Below are 19,787 nucleotides of genomic sequence, written 5' to 3' on the forward strand. Positions count from 1 at the left end.
ATATGGCTTCATCTGTGTTAATCTAAGCGGACTACATGCATTTGCTGGTCGTGACTACATGAAGATGATATTGACTTCGCTCGTGCAGATCAAAATGTTTACTTTATTTGTCAAGATCACAGACTTCATTTGTTTACTTTAATTGTCAAGATCACAGACTTCATTTATTATCATTATTAACTTTTTTCAGCTTTTATTTAGGCAATATTGATTTTACTTTATTTAGAATATTTATCAAAGCTATATGGACTTTATATTTTTAGACAATGTAACCTTTATTTTTCCTTGTTGACTTAATATATTCAGACTGTTTATGCTTATGTTTATGGACTCTCGACAAGAAACTGAAGGTTTAGTCCAAAGGAAGTATCACGTTGTGGTCTTAATCATTCACGAGATGATGGACTTTATTTTTCTCCCAAAGGCTGATATTTTTTATTCAGACTATGTGGAATATTTTGAGACCTTATTAACTTTATCTCCCCAAAAAATGTGAAGTACATTTATAAGAAGACGCTTAACCTCCCGGAGCTCATGGTCTTATTCTTCTTTTACATTTTCAATATAACATAACATTTAATAACTTTCATATTTTGCAAAATATGTTCTCTATTTGGATTTCGAAATAGGATTTTGGTGATATTTAATTATTCCCCTGTTTGTTTGTTTGTTTGTTTTTTAAATTCGATTTTTATCTTACAATAACAAGTTAATTTATTCAGACCTTATAGACTTCCGAGAGGACACAAACAATTCCCTACCAAGGAAGTACCAGTGCTGATATTCCTCTACCTAAGCCTGACAACGATTTTACTATACTGTAATTATAACGTCGCTATGAGGCAGATTTTGGAAAGAAATATAATGTGTATGTCTATAAACATATCTTGACGGTATTTCCTTTCAAACATTAATATTTTCTGGTGGAAAAACAGCCAATCTTGATGTAGCGCCCCTCGTTACTTTTACTACATCGGCTATCGCCAATGTAAGTCTTTTTTCCCTTATGAATCTCGTTATATCTCTTATTCAATTAATCACCAATTCCTTTTATAACGTCAAATTTTCTCTTGGCAAACGATGACAGTATAACGAGGTTTTACCGTAAATAAATCAGATTTAGTTAATAACAGGGTAAGTACGGTAACTTGGAGCACATGGAGTCGTGCGTTCTGGTTATATTGGTCCGCGGTTAAAGCTTGTTAGACTGTATCCTTAGACCTGTCATAAACTAGGTTATATTTATACATTTACCCAATCACCCCTATGTAGATTTAGTAGACTCTGCCATCTGTTGATATGGACGAGTCCATTATTAAAAACAGCAGAACAAGGGTTAAGATACCTAATAGATTATAGAGTATAATATATATACAAACCTCGAGATCCATCATACAATATATCTTGTACATATGTTCTTTACTTTACAAATGAAGTTTAAACACTATATATTTGAGATCATTTCTGTAAACCATAATATATCATACCACACACTACTCCCATACAAAGACAACACCCGTGTCAACTCACTCATCTTTGTAGATACTTTAAACAGAAAAAAAAATCTTAAGTACCACATTTACGAATCATGTCACGTTTTGTATCGTATCCTTCAATGAGTATTCGACAATATCATCAACAACCCAGTTAAAAGACTACAGATATCCGATATTTTCAACATTTAATACTTATTCATAAGTTCGATAAAAAAAAATCACTCGTATACATGTATATGCCGTTTCATAAGATGTGCGATCCAATATTTTAAAATGCATATACTCACTATCCTTCGTCTTATTGTTTATAACTCAATAAAACAAATCAACATCATCAAATAGAAACCTTCATGACAACAGCCAATACAATCGATCGTATCATCACCAAGTACAGGTTCGTTGCATCACCCAATCGAATCCTTCCTGACGTTATCCAATAAAAATCCGTGTTACGCATCCAGTAACATTGTTTGTTATCTATCACCTATTTGTTCCTGACATTACTGCTGTACATTTCCCTCCAGTTACCATGGTATCCATGCAATTTATGTGGCATATTGATTTTTGAATTATCTACATATATGGCACTTCATTTCGAATACAATTAAAATGCTGTTTTGCATCAAGTCGAATAAAAGGATTTGAAATATTGCAAGAACTACAGTCAAGTTTTTAAAATCCGCCAAAAGTCAGTTAAAACACTTTTTAAAAGCGTTGATATTGTGGTCGATTCCTTTTCAATGATTTGTAGTTCCCCGTTTCTAATTTCCTGATGTAAACACATGTTACGCATCCTTTTCTCGTTAAATTTTGTAGATATTTCTGTTTAAGAAATCGCATTCATACAGCTCAATTAAAACATGATATGTTCCCCACGCGTATGTACGAAAATGCACAATTCTGATTGATTTGCCGCCTTTTCAAGGAGGCGGTTCACAGGGCTATAATTTCGAACCAAAGTCCTGTTTACAATTACCGGTAACATTCGGATGGCCGTTGAACACTCGGAAGTCTTCGGGCACTGCGCCAATCCTCATAGTAAAGTTATCGGCAACGTCAGCAAAATCGTCTGTTACGTCATCAAAATCGTAAACACTATCGGAAACGCTAGTACAGTCTGAAGATGCGGTGGCAGTGCGCATGTCCAGTTTACATCCCCGCGATGACGCCATCGAATTTTTCGAGTTAGTTTCCTCAAAATTGCACTTTGTGATACCGACTTGTTGAAATCGATTGGTCTCCCGCACATGCGCACTTGTGGAAGGAGTATCGAATTGCGAGTCGTATCCTTTCTGTAACTTGTAATGTTTGAATTTATGGGGGAAATTTGATTGAGCTAGGGCACTTTTCGCAGCTGCTTTTCGTTTAGAGCAAATGTCAAACACTTCTTTCAGATCCCGCGAGGGTACTGCTTTTCCGGAGGTGCCAGGTATTCGTGATACGCGCTCAGGGTGAGTCTGGCCGTAAGATGTCGCTGCAAGTCTCGTTTTGGAGACGTTTGTAACCATGGATTTTACACTACTATCACTAAGGACATCGTCCAATCGTATCTGCAGAAAATCTGTGACGTCATTCAACAGCACGTGATTCCCAGACCTGCAAAAAAATAAAACAGAAAATTAGTTAAACATTTTATATATTAAAATACTTTGATCAGTACGTTTATCAATAATAAGAAGTTATACATGAAAATTATGTATATTTTCTTATCAAAATGATGCATTATACAACAAAAATATTAATAAGGACAGCGGCAGGGTGGCCGGGTGGTGCAAGGGATAGTGCACCAGCTTTTCTCAAAGACGCAAGAGGTTCGATTCCCCGCTCAGCCGTGAAAAGATATGGGGTCATCTTCCCGACCAATAGGTTTTCTCCGGGTACTCCGATGTCCTCCCCTATGAAGACCCCATGTGCGCTACCACCTGAGGCAACAAGAGTGGTTAATATATGTTGATATAACTGTTTTCACAGCTGTAGTAAAATAAATAAATTTTCCTTTTTTTAAGGAGCCCTGTATACAATAACCTCCCATGGATTTTGTTTTGGATATGACTGTATCACAGTTAGGCCCAGGTAGTAGTTCATATTTGTAAGCCTTGTATCGGTAGTGTATGTGTATGTAAATCCATACGGCTTGACGGCCAAATTATCCCTTTTATGCCCCAGAGGAGGAGGGCGTTACCCGAGGTACATGTCTGATAACTTCCTATATTTTACCAAACATCGACAAGGGCGTTCACCCAAGAGGCTGGTCCATATCGGCTACAAACGGGCAGTACATCTGATATCGACCAATTCGGAATGTCTACGTGATCCACGCAGTTCGTATTGATCTGCCATCGCACGCTAGCCCCTGTTTACTCATTAACGAAACCATGCAATGTGAATTCCGCACGAAACACATCGAAGCGAAGGTGATGTGACATTTTGGTTTATTTACACTTAAATGTTACAGTCGTTAAACTGCTCCGGTATGTTTTTATATGCACCGAGAGAAAGGTTAATGCAGTAGATGGTAACTAGACGAGATGCTCCGAAATGAGAACCACGAATACCGTTAGACGTGACCAACAGAAATAACATGAGTACCTACGGACGGGTCTACCTACCATTAGTATAACCAACTAGTACCCTTGGACGGGATTACAGCTAGTACCATAAGTGTCATTGGAGGGGCTCAGAAGTACTAGTATTACCACATGTGCTTGTGCGGGGGCCACCGAAAGAACCACGAGTACCATCGAAAAGGACCACTAGTACTTGTAGTACAAAAGACAGAGTACTAGGTGTACGATCGGATGGACCACCAGTAGTACCCCACGTACGCTCGGACAGAACCACTAGTTGTACCACGCGTACGCTCGGACGGACCACTAGTTGTACCACGTGTCCAATCGGAGGGACCACCAGTAGTATAACGCGTAAAACCGGACGGACCACTAGTTGTACCACGCGTACGCTCAGACAGAACCACTAGTTGCACCACGCGTACGTTCGGACGGGACCACCAGTAGTGCCACGCGTACCCTCGAACGGGATTCCCAGTAGTACCACGTGTACACTCGGAGGGAACCACCAGTAGTACCACGGGTACCCTCAGACGGGACCACCAGTACTATTACAAAAGCCATAGAAGGGACAACGACTATTACCCTCGGACGGAACCATCAGTAGTACTACATGTTTTGCCAGACGGGACCGCAAAATTTTCACGAATACCCGCTACGGAAACATCACGAGTACCCGACGGAACATTGTTTTCAGTTGTTGCGTGTTCCCTAATTGCTATTTGCATTTCTATACTGGAACGCTTCATCAAATGGCTGAGTATCGGTCTCGCCCCCATTTTACCATTTACTCAAGTGTAAACCCAATACCTAATTTAGTGTACTCTTCAAAGTCTTATTTCATAAGGGACTACTTGAACAGCCCCGTAACCGTAACGTTAACAGCGAAAGAGATACTTCATCAAGATTGTATGCCTTCGTTATATATGGAACCGCACTACAAGTGCCGTTCGCCCACGAATAGTCTTATTTATGATTGTGCTCTTCTTGAATGTCGGGACCACCTCTTGCTCTTCTTGCAGTTTAAACTGATTTGACCGTTAAATCATTAATCCACATGGACATTGCTATGGCAACAATTTCTAGTTTCTACCGATACAACAGTGCAAACAAAACGTTAGCCCGCTACAATAGGTTAGGTTTAGTCTGCAATAACATCAATTTGATCCCCTGGACTTCCGGTTATTCGAACATCGGAACCTCTGCATAAAAAATAAACGAACGTTACACCGGCGTATTATACTTGTATAACAATATACAATATTTGAAAACATTGTATATATAATCATAATTGCAGTCTTTATTGTAAGATTTTGAACGCAATGGGATCAGTGTCATTCTGATGTTTTTGTTTCGCTATATACCGTCTACTAAATTCGGTGTAATTTCGGTCTTGTTATCTAGATAGAGTGTATACACAGTATCACAAAATATCATTACGTTGCAATATACAAATATGGTTCACATGGCTAATATTCAAATAACACGAATAAACAGTTTAACACTTATAAACTATATGCTATCTCTTAACTTCGTTGTAACGCTCGACAGATGAAATAACATCGCGTGGACTCCGGCATTTGTAAGCGTAGCCATTTTGGTCGTAAAACATTCAGAAACAAGGCGACAGTCTTCGGCAGCTTGTGACGACATAAACATTAACGCCGGAAGTATTGTGTTCAACATAAAATCGATACCGGTCCCGTCCGTTGTCTCCGGATAAGATCGATGGCAGGCGAGTAAAGCGGATTACTGCCGTATTCTGGAGGGGTGACCTAGTGCGGAAACATCTCGGAGAAATTAAAGACCTAGTCTTGCTAGTTAATATCTTTAAGCATTTAAAGACAAGTTGTGTCTGGTCATGTCTCAACTCTCTGATAATGCTACCAAAATTTCCGTAAATTATCGAATTTCGTATGCAACACCGCGCGCGATGGTATTCCATCAGTTATGCCAATGCTAAATGACTGTTCCCTACCAACATGTGATCACCACGTGACCTGGGATTTCATCAACCTTTAACAAATATCAAGTGGTGTAGGATACACGCGCTTGCGTGCATCGGGTCAATGTTTACATAGCCAGTCTCGTGATCCTACTTCTACTTCCCACACTGCATTTGTCTTATAAAACGCGTATTTCTGACAAATTAAAACTCTTATTGTTAGAATCACGTAAGGATTCCTGTTTGTAAATCTTAATAGGTGTAGTTTTCATCTAATCAATTACAATCATTTTTGAACTGGCTTGAAGTCGAAATGGTTTCTGATAACTGTGTGCCAATATACAATGTAAACACAATTGCAGTGTTATTACAAATCCTTCGTTAACATTCCGACAATATAAAACGGACAGTTTCGCGTTCGCACTGTAACTTTTGAAACTGTCCGCTGTGCGATGGCAAGAGTTTTGAAATCTGTATATTCTAAACTCTATAATGAAGTTTGATACTGCTTATGATCATTTGATGAGGAGATGTTGACAAGACTGGAGGGTTTTATTGTCATTTTAATTTACAATTTGGTTTCAAAAATAGTATGGCTATACTTCAGAAGCTCATTTACGAACATTTGTTGGCGTATTTCCAACTACCTGAGCATGCGCAAACGTGGTTTACTTTTGTAAATTATAACAAGAGATCCAAGAGGGATCTTGGCGCTCACCATTGTACCATCTTCATTAGTTCTTTTTAACAGTAAATGCACCTTGAGGTAACTTTTGATCTAAACTTAATACTGCTGTGTATAAAAGACAACCTTCAAAGTGAGTTTGTCATTTCACATATTTACAAGTACAGTACTTAATGTGAAAGAAATAGAATCGATCATTGCAATATGAGAAAGATCTGTTTAGTTTTTCCTTTAGCCATTTTGTTTTAATGATCAGTCTCAAAATATAGCATGCACAACGAGGGATCAAGGGGAAACATACGTATCAAATTTGAGAAAGATCACCAGGTTATTCCTGAGAAATAGTACTAACAAACGTTCAATGTCAAAAATCGAAGCCTGTCTGCCATCGTGTTTATCAGATCAGTCTCAAAAGTAAATATGCACAACTAAGGACCTAGGGGAACCTACATATAAGATTTGAGAAAGATCTCTCCACTATTTATTGAGAGAAACAGCGATAACTAACCTTTAATGTCACAATCCAAGATGGTGGCCTATCGGCCCTTTTTTTATCTGATCATTCTCAAAATTAAACATGCACAACAACAGACCTAGGGAAGCATACATAACAAATTTAGGAAAGATCCCTTCAGTACTTTATGGGAAATAGTGATAAAAAAAACCTTCACTATCAAAATCCAAGATGGCTGCCTGTCGGCCATGTTTTTTTATCCGATCAGTCTCAAAAACTGCCCTGCACAACGAGGGACCAAAGGGGAGCTACATGTAAAATTTGAGAAAGATCCCTCTGGTACTAACTGAGAAATAGCGATAACAAGAATTGTTAAAGGACGGACCATGGACGCAGGGCGATTTGAATAGCCCACCATCAGATGGTGGTGGGCTACAAACGGATTCCAAGCCGAAACGAGAACGTAAAATTCACGCTCTGGTCATATAATTTCGCTAAATTGCAAGTTCAGGCCTTAATTCTAAATCGATAACATATAAATAAAGATGCTACAGGCCTTGTAATTAAAGTACTATTATAGAAATACATGTAAGTTTACTGGCCTATATGAAACAATACACGCGTGCGACGTACACGATGTATGATACAGATCCCAATCTAGTGACGTCATCTTTCGGAAGTAAAAACACTGAGGGATTTCTCAAAGAATCTAAATACGAAATATACATCAATATATTCCTAATGGTATTGATGTTTATTGGTATGTATCGCCATCAATCACGTTAAAATAAACATAACCCTAGTTGTATTGTCATATCAGTACGGATGTATCTACTTCACTATGGCCATTAATCTAACAGAGGATATAGGATCGTGGGTTATACAAGCATCTATCAATATGTATGAAGGTTGTTATGATACATACATTTGATGAAACTAAACTATGGCCATTAATTTAACACAGGATATAGGATCGTGGGTTATACAAGCATCTATCAATATGTATGAAGGTTGTTATGATACAAACATTTGATGAAACTAAACTATGGCCATTAATCTAAAACAGGATATAGGAGCGTGGGTTATACAAGCAACTATCAATATGTATGAAGGTTATTATGGTACATACATTTGATGAAACTAAACTATGGCCATTAATTTAACACAGGATATAGGATCGTGGGTTATACAAGCATCTATCAATATGTATGAAGGTTGTTATGATACAAACATTTGATGAAACTAAACTATGGCCATTAATCTAACAGAGGATATAGGATCGTGAGTTATACAAGCAACTATCAATATGTATGAAGGTTGTTATGATACAAACATTTGATGAAACTAAACTATGGCCATTAATTTAACACAGGATATAGGATCGTGGGTTATACAAGCATCTATCAATATGTATGAAGGTTGTTATGATACATACATTTGATGAAACTAAACTATGGCCATTAATCTAAAACAGGATATAGGATCGTGGGTTATACAAGCATCTATCAATATGTATGAAGGTTGTTATGATACATACATTTGATGAAACTAAACTATGGCCATTAATTTAACACAGGATATAGGATCGTGGGTTATACAAGCAACTATTAATATGTATGAAGGAAATTATGATACATACATTTGATGAAACTAAACTATGGCCATTAATTTAACACAGGATATAGGATCGTGGGTTATACAAGCATCTATCAATATGTATGAAGGTTGTTATGATACATTCATTTGATGAAACTAAACTATGGCCATTAATTTAACACAGGATATAGGATCGTGGGTTATACAAGCAACTACCAATATGTATGAAGGTTGTTATGATACATACATTTGATGAAACTAAACTATGGCCATTAATTTAACACAGGATATAGGATCGTGGGTTATACAAGCATCTATCAATATGTATGAAGGTTGTTATGATACATACATTTGATGAAACTAAACTATGGCCATTAATCTAAAACAGGATATAGGAGCGTGGGTTATACAAGCAACTATCAATATGTGTGAAGGTTATTATGATACATACATTTGATGAAACTGAACTATGGCCATTAATCTAACACAGGATATAGGATCGGGGGTTATACAAGCAACTATCAATATGTATGAAGGATGTTATGATACATACATTTGATGAAACTAAACTATGGCCATTAATCTAAAACAGGATATAGGAGCGTGGGTTATACAAGCAACTATCAATATGTATGAAGGTTATTATGGTACATACATTTGATGAAACTAAACTATGGCCATTAATCTAACCCAGGATATAGGATCGTGGGTTATACAAGCATCTATCAATATGTATGAAGGTTGTTATGATACATTCATTTGATGAAACTAAACTATGGCCATTAATCTAAAACAGGATATAGGATCGTGGGTTATACAAGCAACTATCAATATGTGTGAAGGTTATTATGATACATACATTTGATGAAACTAAACTATGGCCATTAATCTAACACAGGATATAGGATCGTGGTTTATACAAGCACTTATTAATATGTATGAAGGATATAATGATACATACATTTGATGGAACATAAACGTGTATGTCAGTCACACAGCATGACCTACTAAAGCGTGCTATAAGGGCAATGTCCCAAGAAATTATTGTTGAATGCTAACACAATGTGACCCAGCTGTGTATCCGGGTCACAAATAAAGATATAGGAAACATTTCTTTACAAATTGCTTTCACGACTTCGGTTTATTTTTTTGTTTGTTCGTTGTTGTTTTTTTGACATTTAACGACGTACCAGGTGTAAGGAAAGCCGGAGTACCCGGAGAAAACCACCGGACGGTATCTTGAGGGCCTCAAACCGGCGACCCAGTGGTGGAGGGCTCGTGATCGATCGTAGACGATCACACGCTTTAACCACTTTCACGAAATTGGTTCTCGGAAATACTGACTACTTTGTTCAGTGTTTTATCTTTCCCAATTCTGAAGAGCAAACATGGTTTTATAGCTTCGAACGAAATAGAACTGTCCCATTTCCAAATTCCTCCAACTTCCAGGTGTTACCTGTTTCTTACTTCTCTACACGTATGTGCGCGGAAACCTGGAATTTCGTAGATAATTTCCAATGATTCGGTTTGTTTGTGTTTTACGCCCTTTAAACAGCTGACAAGTTTTCGTAGCGGAGGTAAACCGTAGTGTTCAGACGAACATCGCCGACCTGCAGCCAGTACCTGGCGTCTACCCCACGTACTGTAGGCTTCGATATTTCCAATGAAATTCCAAGGTGGTAAAAAAAAAATTGTGCCATCATGTTACGCATGGAGCGATCTCGTCCGGGTAATCTGTCGACAGGGTTCTCTCGATTATCAAACAACAAATTGTAATGCATTGTACTTACGTATTCTTGTTGTCCGTCTTGGCGAGTTTGAAGCACGTGAATTCAGGGTCACGTGATTCCATGATATAGTCGCCTTCGTCCTCCTCCGCAGGGTCAGCAGGAATGTTGTTGAAAATGCCCATACCCGGGAATGTCTTATCGTCTGCTGAAACCAAAGGTGAACGAGTACGTAGAAAATATCGTATTACCAACGCATTCAGTTTCGTAAATATGAAACCAAATCAAACAACCCGGAAAAGTAGAGGAGATCACGGGAGAGGAGAGGCTACGATATGGAAAGGGGGAAGGGAAGGGGAAGGTTTACAGTATGTGTATATCCTGTGTGCGTGCGTGGTTGTGTGCGTGTGTACGTGTGTGAGAGGGCGGATACAATACTAAACCAAAGAGGACGTGCCACAGGTACGAACGGGCGTCACAATTTTTGTATAACCACTGTGACGCCGGTTCGTACATGTGACATGCCCCTGTGTAATAAGCTTATTATACTAAGACATTTAATCCAGTTTCCAAAACTTACTACGGCACACTATCTTTCACTTCTTCACAAGAATCGAAAAGAATCACTTGAGAGTTGTCGCACTTGACTACATGAATGAACTACCGGTTAACGGGTTAGAAATTTCTACAGACGGGGTAGGATGTGCAATACTATATGTTCTTTTGTGTGATAGTGTTGTTGAATTTCAGACATTATATCACGGATCCCTAACCTTTATTCCAATCGGATAACATAAATGCCTGTTCAACATTACGCATTCGCCTATATATATATAGATATAGATTGATTTTCACAAGTACATGGTTTTGTCACATTTCGAGGGATGCGGTAAACACACCTGACAATCCTTTTCGGTCATGTTTGTACAAACTATCAGAATGTAAACGGCTTATCCTGATATTCAAAAGTAGCAATAACAATATTGATATTCCGGAAATGAATTAAGTTATGAAAGAACGAAATAACGACAGGAAATTGCATGCAGTTCAATGGCCATCGGTCGAATGAGTAGAGTACTGTAAGCTAGCTTACACATGTACATAAACAACAGGTAAATGCTCATCCGTCCGTAAAAGGGTGGGTCTTAATCATCAGAAAACGCTCATCGTGCCCATACATACAACAAGAGCACTAACAAGAAGAACAAAAACAGCAAAAAACTAGGTAAAAACAATTAGTCCCCAAACTTGTACTGATCCGTATGTATGGCCCTACCGAAGTAATAGCTCGGAGAGGAGGATGCTCGACAGACATGTATATATATACAGCTAATGATAAATAAGCCTAAACACTAGTTCTATGAAATTGAAAGAAAAGTTATTTGGGACTAGCTGTCCAAACAAAACTGTAATTCAAAAAGGGCAATATCTTTGCCAAAAAGCATGAGGTCGCTGTGCTGGGTACACACGTTCAATTGTATTTGTTTGTTGGTGGTAAATACTGCCAGGTTTGAAGGAAATCGGACAGACACTGGTGAAAGTTGACATGACGAGATTGTGTCTACAGACAGACGGACATGAACCTTCTCCCTAAACTGTCGCGTGGCTATACAAATAAATACGCATATAACTGTAAGTGAACTTTTCATACTAAAGAATTATCGGAATTCTGTGCCCTGCTTTCACAGACGTTCGCCCATTATGTCAATAAATGATTTTCGGTAGTTCTGTCTGAGCTGTTCCGAAGACAGTATTGACACGTGGATTGATCGATAGCCACGTGACTAGCATGCCGCGAGCGTCAGCCTCAAACTATGTTAGATTAATCGAATTTTTTATCAATACCGTTCGGTAACCACAGAATTCCAAATAAAGTAGGTGAAAACGATACGTAAGTTTGGATCAGTGACAAGACAAATCACTGGTACGTTAAAATGATTTATATTATATTTATTATTAATTTGTTCAATATCTTAGCAAAAAGACTACGGTAAAACTAATAACTAGGCTTGGTTATGCTTTACTAAAATTAATCTGAATCAAATTGGATTGTTGAGGGTTACTTTGAGTACATTACAAACAAGTTATACTTTAGATCAGCATAAAACTACGTAATCAAGATCACGTTACTATCAAGTATTGATTCGTCATCGTACCAAGCTAGCATCCGGGTTACACATCCGGGATACCAACCCAAAAGTATACACGACATAGCGCAACAACCACAAGGGATTCCTGGAGATGTAAAAGGCGCGCGGTGAAATATGTCATTGCATACCACACACGCCAAACAGATACTTAAGTTGTGCAGGGGACATTGCTTTGGTGTCAGCACTGTCACTGTGCATTAGTCAAGTGAGCAACATAACATAAACTAATGTCGCGTTTTAATAATATCTGTACTTTACAGAGACAAAGCCGAGAAGGTGTTTTTTTCACTACCTTTTTTACACAACCTGAATGACAGGAAACATTTGTCAATATTTACATTTCCACTGCACAGAGACTAGATGTTTCTACTGGGCCCAATGCATGTTATTTCGTATGACGTCATAACTGTAACGTTGGAGATTGCACTGCTCCACTGTCAACTGGTGGCTATCTGGATGTACCCTGACGTTGAAACGTGTTCAGACTTATAGTATGTCTTTATTTCTACGTGAACTGTAAGTTGATTAACATAAAATGTAAATACATTGGCTTACCTATATATTTAACATGGTACGCTAGCGCTCACCATTCAATATGTAGGTAAGCCAATGTATGTTACACACCAATGCATGTCAAAAATATGACAACCAATCCTTAAATATACTTAAAAGAGAAAAACAGTGTTAGGACGCTCAACGGAACTTCAAGCTCATGCTCACCAAAAAGTGGTACTATATTGTCGATCCTCACACCCATGATAACCATTGCTGATGTTCATAAGCAGTGAAAATGTACCGTGACGACCTAATATTTACATGTACTTCCACCATTAGGAAGTAAACGAACATGTTTAAAGTAAAATATAAACCGGAAAGTGTCACTTTAGTAAGAGAACCCTCCGACTCTATCGTTTGACGAGGGCACGGAAACCCTCTGTTCGTATGCTTACCCGAAGGTTCCGAAACCCTCGGGGTGTAAGTATGACGAGGGTTCGAAAAAAAGCAATTCAATATTGAATTGAACTGTATGTTAGCCCGAGGGTTCGAAACCTATTTGTGTGAATGACAGCCCGAGGGTCAGAAAAATCGAAATTCAATCGATCAACCTAGCTTTTAACCCATATACAATGATGGCAGATCTCGTTGATAGAAGTTTGAAGTTTTCTAAAACGGCATACAAGCTACATGTACATTAAATCGTATCCCAGACTAGACAATGACACATAAATATAGGTATCCGTACCTTTCGGGACATACAGACAGGTTGTTTCGCCTATAATGGATTTTGTGTGTGAATCCAGAAAATTCTCGGATCAGCTATCGATTAGAACGACACTAGTTTCCTGCTTCCCCTTTATCGCGAAGATACCGAGTCAAACGCCTCTACTAATTACCCTCATAAATACGCGTCTGTCACGTACGCTTCTGACTGGTGCTCTAACATCAACGACCACTCATCATGTGGACAATACGCCATCTTAATGGTGATTTCACTCCATTGACCGATCATCTAACGGACAATGCACCATCTTACTAGCGTTCAACCATCTGATTTGAGATTAACATTATCGACTGGTCATGCGACTGACAATGCACCATCTTACTAGCGATCAACCACCTGATTTGAGGTTAACATTATCGACTGGTCATGTGACTGACAATGCGCCATCTTAATGGTTATTTCTCACCATTGACCGATCATCTAACGGACAATGCACCATCTTACTAGCGATCAACCATCTGATTTGAGGCTAACATTATCGACTGGTCATGTGACTGACAATGCGCCATCTTAATGGTTATTTCACTCCATTGACAGATCATCAAACGGACGATGCACCATCTTACTAGCGTTCAACCATCTGATTTGAGGCTAACATTATCGACTGGTCATGTGACTGACAATGCGCCATCTTAATGGTGATTTAACACCATTGACCGATCCTCCAACGGACAATACGCCCTCTTAATGGTGATTTCCCACCATTGACCGATCATCAAACGGAGAATGCACCATCTTAATGGGGATTTCACTCCATTGGCCGATCATCAAACGAACAATACGCCATCTTAATGGTGAATTCACACCATTGACCGATCATCTAACGGACAATGCACCATCTTAATGGCGATTTCACACCATTGACGGATCATCAAACGGACGATGCACCATCTTAATGGTGAATTCACACCATTGACCGATCACCAAACGGACAATACGCCAACTTAATGGTGATTTCACACCATTGACCGATCATCAAACGGACAATGCACCATCTTACTAGCGATCAACCATCTGATTTGAGGTTAACATTATCGACTGGTCATGTGACTGACAATGCACCATCTGACTGGTGATCTTACACCATGTACCGATCATTCGATTGACCTTATACCCCATGTTAAAGGTAACTTTACACCCTCGGCTGATCATCTGACTGCAAAAACACCATTAAGCTTTGTGATTTTACACATTGGCTTGCCATCCTGCTGAAAAGCATAATCTGACTGGGGAATCTAAATCTGACTGGGGATTCACAATCTGACTGGGGAATCACAATCTGACTGGGGAATCACAATCAGACTGGGGATTCACAATCTGACTGGGAATCACAATCTGACTGGGGAATCACAATCTGACAGGGGATTCACAATCTGACTGGGGATTCACAATCTGAATGGGGAATCACAATCTGACTGGGGATTCACAATCTGACTGGGGAATCACAATCTGACTGGGGGAATCACAATCTGACTGGAGAATCACAATCTGACTGGGGATGACTGGGGATTCACAATCTGACTCGGGAATCACAATCTGACTCGGGAATCACAATCTGACTGGGGATTTACAATCTGACTCTAACGGGTGTTGCACCATCAATGAACACTAGCTAAAACAATTGTTATCACCACATCCCTGTCCCATCAAAACAAACCAATCTACAGTAAATTATGCTGACCAAATTGTACCATTTCGTCGCATCCTTATTTTCAGTAACGGTGGCGATAGGAGAATAGTTTTTGCTTCGTCGCATTGGTATTCTTGTATCAAATATTTCGTCACAAGGGGTAAAATAATTAGCGTTCCTTCATCCCTTCGCCTCTCAAGACGCAAAGAAGGAGTGAAAATGAAGGTGCATGTATGTAGGAAGACTCTCAATAACGCCCATTCGCCGCGTTCGACAACGCCGGGTCAGCGGAACATTCTTTTTGTTCCGTCGCCTTGGCGTTGTGTGCAGCAAAGGGACAACAATTACTGCCATACTTTGTTCTGTCATCTTGCCAGCGAAACGAAGACTAGGAGACGTAAATTAGCGTCCTTTTAAATATTCGCCTCTTCGATCCTTCGCGTCAGTGGCGACAACGAAAAGAAACAGCGCTAACCATCGTCTTCTCGTTGCGAAATACCGATGGTTGTCGTGTCGTTAACTCTAGATCTTGCAACACGAAATAACGATGAGTCGAAATGGCACAATTCAGCCACCGTATTATAGTTACCGAAACGGCTCTGTTCTATAAAATCGTAATGAAACTAGAGTGGCTACCGCGCGGCTATATACCATCAAAACACAGTTAAACCTGTATTGGCTACCGACGCAGACCCTCCTCTTTAAAGCACATTTAAACTGTAATTCCTCACTTCCTCGCAAATCAAATTATTTGTATTGAACCTGCGCAGCTTTCGTCCGTTACTATTAATTTGGAGATGAGGAACATGACGTCATGGTTTCTCTATTGGAGTACTGCATTAAGCATCACTTTCTGCAAGTATTGCGTCTGCTTTTCAAACTGAACATGTATCCGGCTATCTCCTAATGACTTTTCATATTACATTGTATAACGTAAACATAAATAGACAACACAAAAAGTGATGACGTCGTATACTGCAATGCTTGGTGCGGTATTTGAAATTCCAATTTCTGACGGTAGAAATGTTCAGCGAAGAAATAACGGCGCAATATTGTGTTAAGTTCAAAATGGTCTTGCTTGTAAAAGGACAGAATAAAAAGTTTTAACTATGAGCTAAAAAGTGTTGTGTCTTTTTAAATTGAATTATAAGGAATAATCATTCGTATACTATATTCACTGTTTATGGGATTCGTCTATAAAGAAGGGAGAAGGAGTGGAGGGTTTCATTGTGGGAAGGAGCGTAGCGGAAACAATTCGGTTGGTGGGTTGGAATTTGGGTATGGAATAGTGTCTATAAATGTACCTCCAAAAGCTGCACATGGCCAGACGGTACGGTCCTGGTCACTGGCGAACCCATTAAGATCTCCAAGGTGACCTAAATAAAATGAAAATGTATAGAAATAAACACAAGGGGGACAATATACTTTAGATAAACCATTTATACACATATAAAATTCCATCCTTAAAAGATAATTCTAACGTCAGCGGATACTGACAGCGGAAACCGAAACGGAAACCGAGACGGAAGCAGACAAGTCGAGACTTGAGGGGTTGTCTCAAAATTTACAAAACAAAAGCTGAAGTTCAAGGACGCTAATATATTGATATGTATAACCGTGTTATGATATCGCATGTTCACATTGAACAATTGATCACTTATACATGTATATGCCTGATACAAGTTATTTGAATTGGCGATATCACGCGAATTCCTCAACATATCGCCTTTTCATATTAAATGGCCGGTGTCAAGCTTTCGAATGTACCTGCGCATTTAAGATATGTTTGCAAAGAACGATTAAATTGTGGAGACACTTCATTGAGTTTTAGATCAAGTCAGAGACGCTTTCCTTATCCTGTAACGTTAGTCACGTTGAACAGCTTCCTTACCGTAGCTGCTCAAACCAAAAAGCTGAAATGTTTTGGAATAGAATATCGCGTTATATGTAACTCGTAATTGGCTAGTGATATTGAAACAGGAAAGCTCCAGACAGCTGAAACCATCACAGTGCTTTCTGGGCAAAGGTTTCCAGAACCCTACGACCTGATCCGACCGTGTGCATAGGCCGCAGTACGTCGAGGCAGAGACTAATGTTGGTGTGTTCTAAACGACACAGGATGTGTCATAAGTGGGCATCTGTACTCTAGCTTTCTTTGTTATACTCGAAATTTACCTATGACTTTTTGTAAATAATGTGGAAATTGAACAGCAAACTGCTTTCTGTAGTACCCCGGAACCCTGCTCTTTCAGAATATCAGTTTTCACATCAACGTTGAACGACTTCTAAAGAGCATGCTTTAAATTATCAATCAATTAATTCGAACTTTAACGTAAATGCCGACTGGCGATCGATATGTCACGTATTCCAGGTTTCTTACAGAAATGTCTCAATCTACCCGAGAAACTTTTTCGTTGCCATGACGTCATCATGACATTATTCCAAATATGAGTTCACTGTATATTTCGTGATAAAAGCCTGTTTCAGATCGCTGGAAATTGACATATTTTCATGGACTGCATAGTCGACGTCATCACGGATGCTTACTCTTCCGGAACGTTTGGTCGATTTTGACTTGCACGTTGGTGCTATTGTATATATATGTTCTACCTCATCTTTTTTGACCTATTGGATCCATTTTTGACCTTAATCAGTTTGGTCTGATACTTACAATAACCATTAAGTATTAAAATCGTACCTCAAATCTCCTAAATTTTGAAATGTCCTCAGAGATTTAAAAGTAAATGTTTGAACAATAAAATTCAACAAGAATTCATCAGTACGATTTAGTACGTGCATGTGTATACATCATATTTACCTTCTAGGAGTTGTTTCATTCTGTCAGATCGGGCTATTTTTAGAGGGGTTTTCCCACCATATGTCGATAACGTCGGGTCGGCACCAAAAGCTAGGAGCATGCGCACAAGCTCGACGTTGTCATTTTCAACGGCATCATGAATTGGTCTGAAATCAAATGTAACTTAAATTAGGAAAATGTTTGTTAAATGCATATACGTTGATTACGTTAAAAACAAATGTTCAAAACGACAAAATTCGTTACTTCTTACATGTATTTTTATTTATTTCACAGATTTTATTAATTATTCTCAAAAACATCAATTTTATTTGCCGCAAACAGTAAGTCAAATAGAATATAACTCATGCCTCGTTTTGGATTTGTATATAAACACCGGATGCACTTGGTTGGTGCATCCTGGTACCATGTCGCAAGTCGCACGAGGCGAAATCTAATCAAACCGTCGATTTGACATTATAAACAAGCATAACACAGGCTTCTGTGAGATTTAATATAGACGGTGTGACATCATAAACTCAAATAATGGGTTTCTGTTTTTAGGAAAGCATTAAAGATTGCATGTGTTATGGTAATAATAGCAATACAATATTGTCTACAAAAGATTTATGGAGTGTCGAGATCATTCGAAAACTGTCACGTGTTGGCTGTTTACGAGATTTCGTGCGGTATTTGATAAGACAGCATCTGCCTAGCCTATAGCTAGGCCGATTCAATCAAAGGTTAACTACCGTTGCATGGATACAAATAATTGGCCCGATTTAGAAATGCCATCTACAAGATGTAGCAATTTCCCTGATGGCAAGAACCCGTTTGATTGGATATCTGTCATCTTGGGACCTTAAATGTCAATGACACCCAGCGTGAATCTAACTTAATTAATTAAAGCATCAACTGATGTATTGAAATTATCGACTTTTATCAATTATGTACTTTTGTTGAGGTGCAATATGTGGTTATATAACCCTCATGTCCATATAACCTCATACTCACCGAAATTAAAGTGTGTAACTGTGATATAATTGTGATATTAGATGCTTAATAGTTGTTTAAATCATGAAAAAAGAAAGAACGTATGAAAATTGTACGGAGGAAAGTACTGCATTTGGCAGAAACCATTGTGACGTCACAATTGAAATGACGACATAAAATCAATATTCACCTAACATAAAAAAGTAAGACCGGGTAAGTACACCATGTATAACAAATCACCGACCCCAGGTAATTACGATCCAACCAATGAGGGTATAGGAAAATACGTCATATAATATTAATTATCAATATATATATAGATATAACAAAGGGTCTGACACAAGATATCACACATTTGAAGCGCAATCTCTAATATATTTCATTATAAAGGACACTGACAGGACAGCAAGGACCCCGCGATTTGCTTGATCGTAACACCCCCCCCCCCCCCCCCCCCCCCATTTTTTC

The 19,787-nt window shown here is 38.7% G+C and overlaps 1 protein-coding gene across 5 annotated transcripts in view; it reads right to left on the reverse strand.

Moving 5' to 3' along the window:
• Positions 1 to 656: 656 nt before the first annotated feature.
• Positions 657 to 19,787, reverse strand: part of LOC110458360 — a 69,369-nt gene continuing 50,238 nt past the window's right edge. For 4 of the 5 annotated variants that reach the window (XM_021510018.1, XM_021510019.1, XM_021510022.1 and 1 more), the window contains exons 10-13: positions 18,351 to 18,496; positions 16,837 to 16,908; positions 10,534 to 10,678; positions 657 to 3,092 (exon numbers count right to left, since the gene is read on the reverse strand). In XM_021510018.1, the coding sequence (XP_021365693.1) occupies positions 2,438 to 3,092; positions 10,534 to 10,678; positions 16,837 to 16,908; positions 18,351 to 18,496 (1,018 nt within the window). In that variant the 3' untranslated portion in view covers positions 657 to 2,437. The remainder of the gene's footprint in view (positions 3,093 to 10,533; positions 10,679 to 16,836; positions 16,909 to 18,350; positions 18,497 to 19,787) is intronic. The other variant, XM_021510023.1, reaches the window with a different exon arrangement.

This window comes from Mizuhopecten yessoensis, unplaced genomic scaffold, assembly GCF_002113885.1.
Source record: "Mizuhopecten yessoensis strain PY_sf001 unplaced genomic scaffold, ASM211388v2 scaffold9561, whole genome shotgun sequence".
NCBI lineage: Eukaryota > Metazoa > Mollusca > Bivalvia > Pectinida > Pectinidae > Mizuhopecten > Mizuhopecten yessoensis.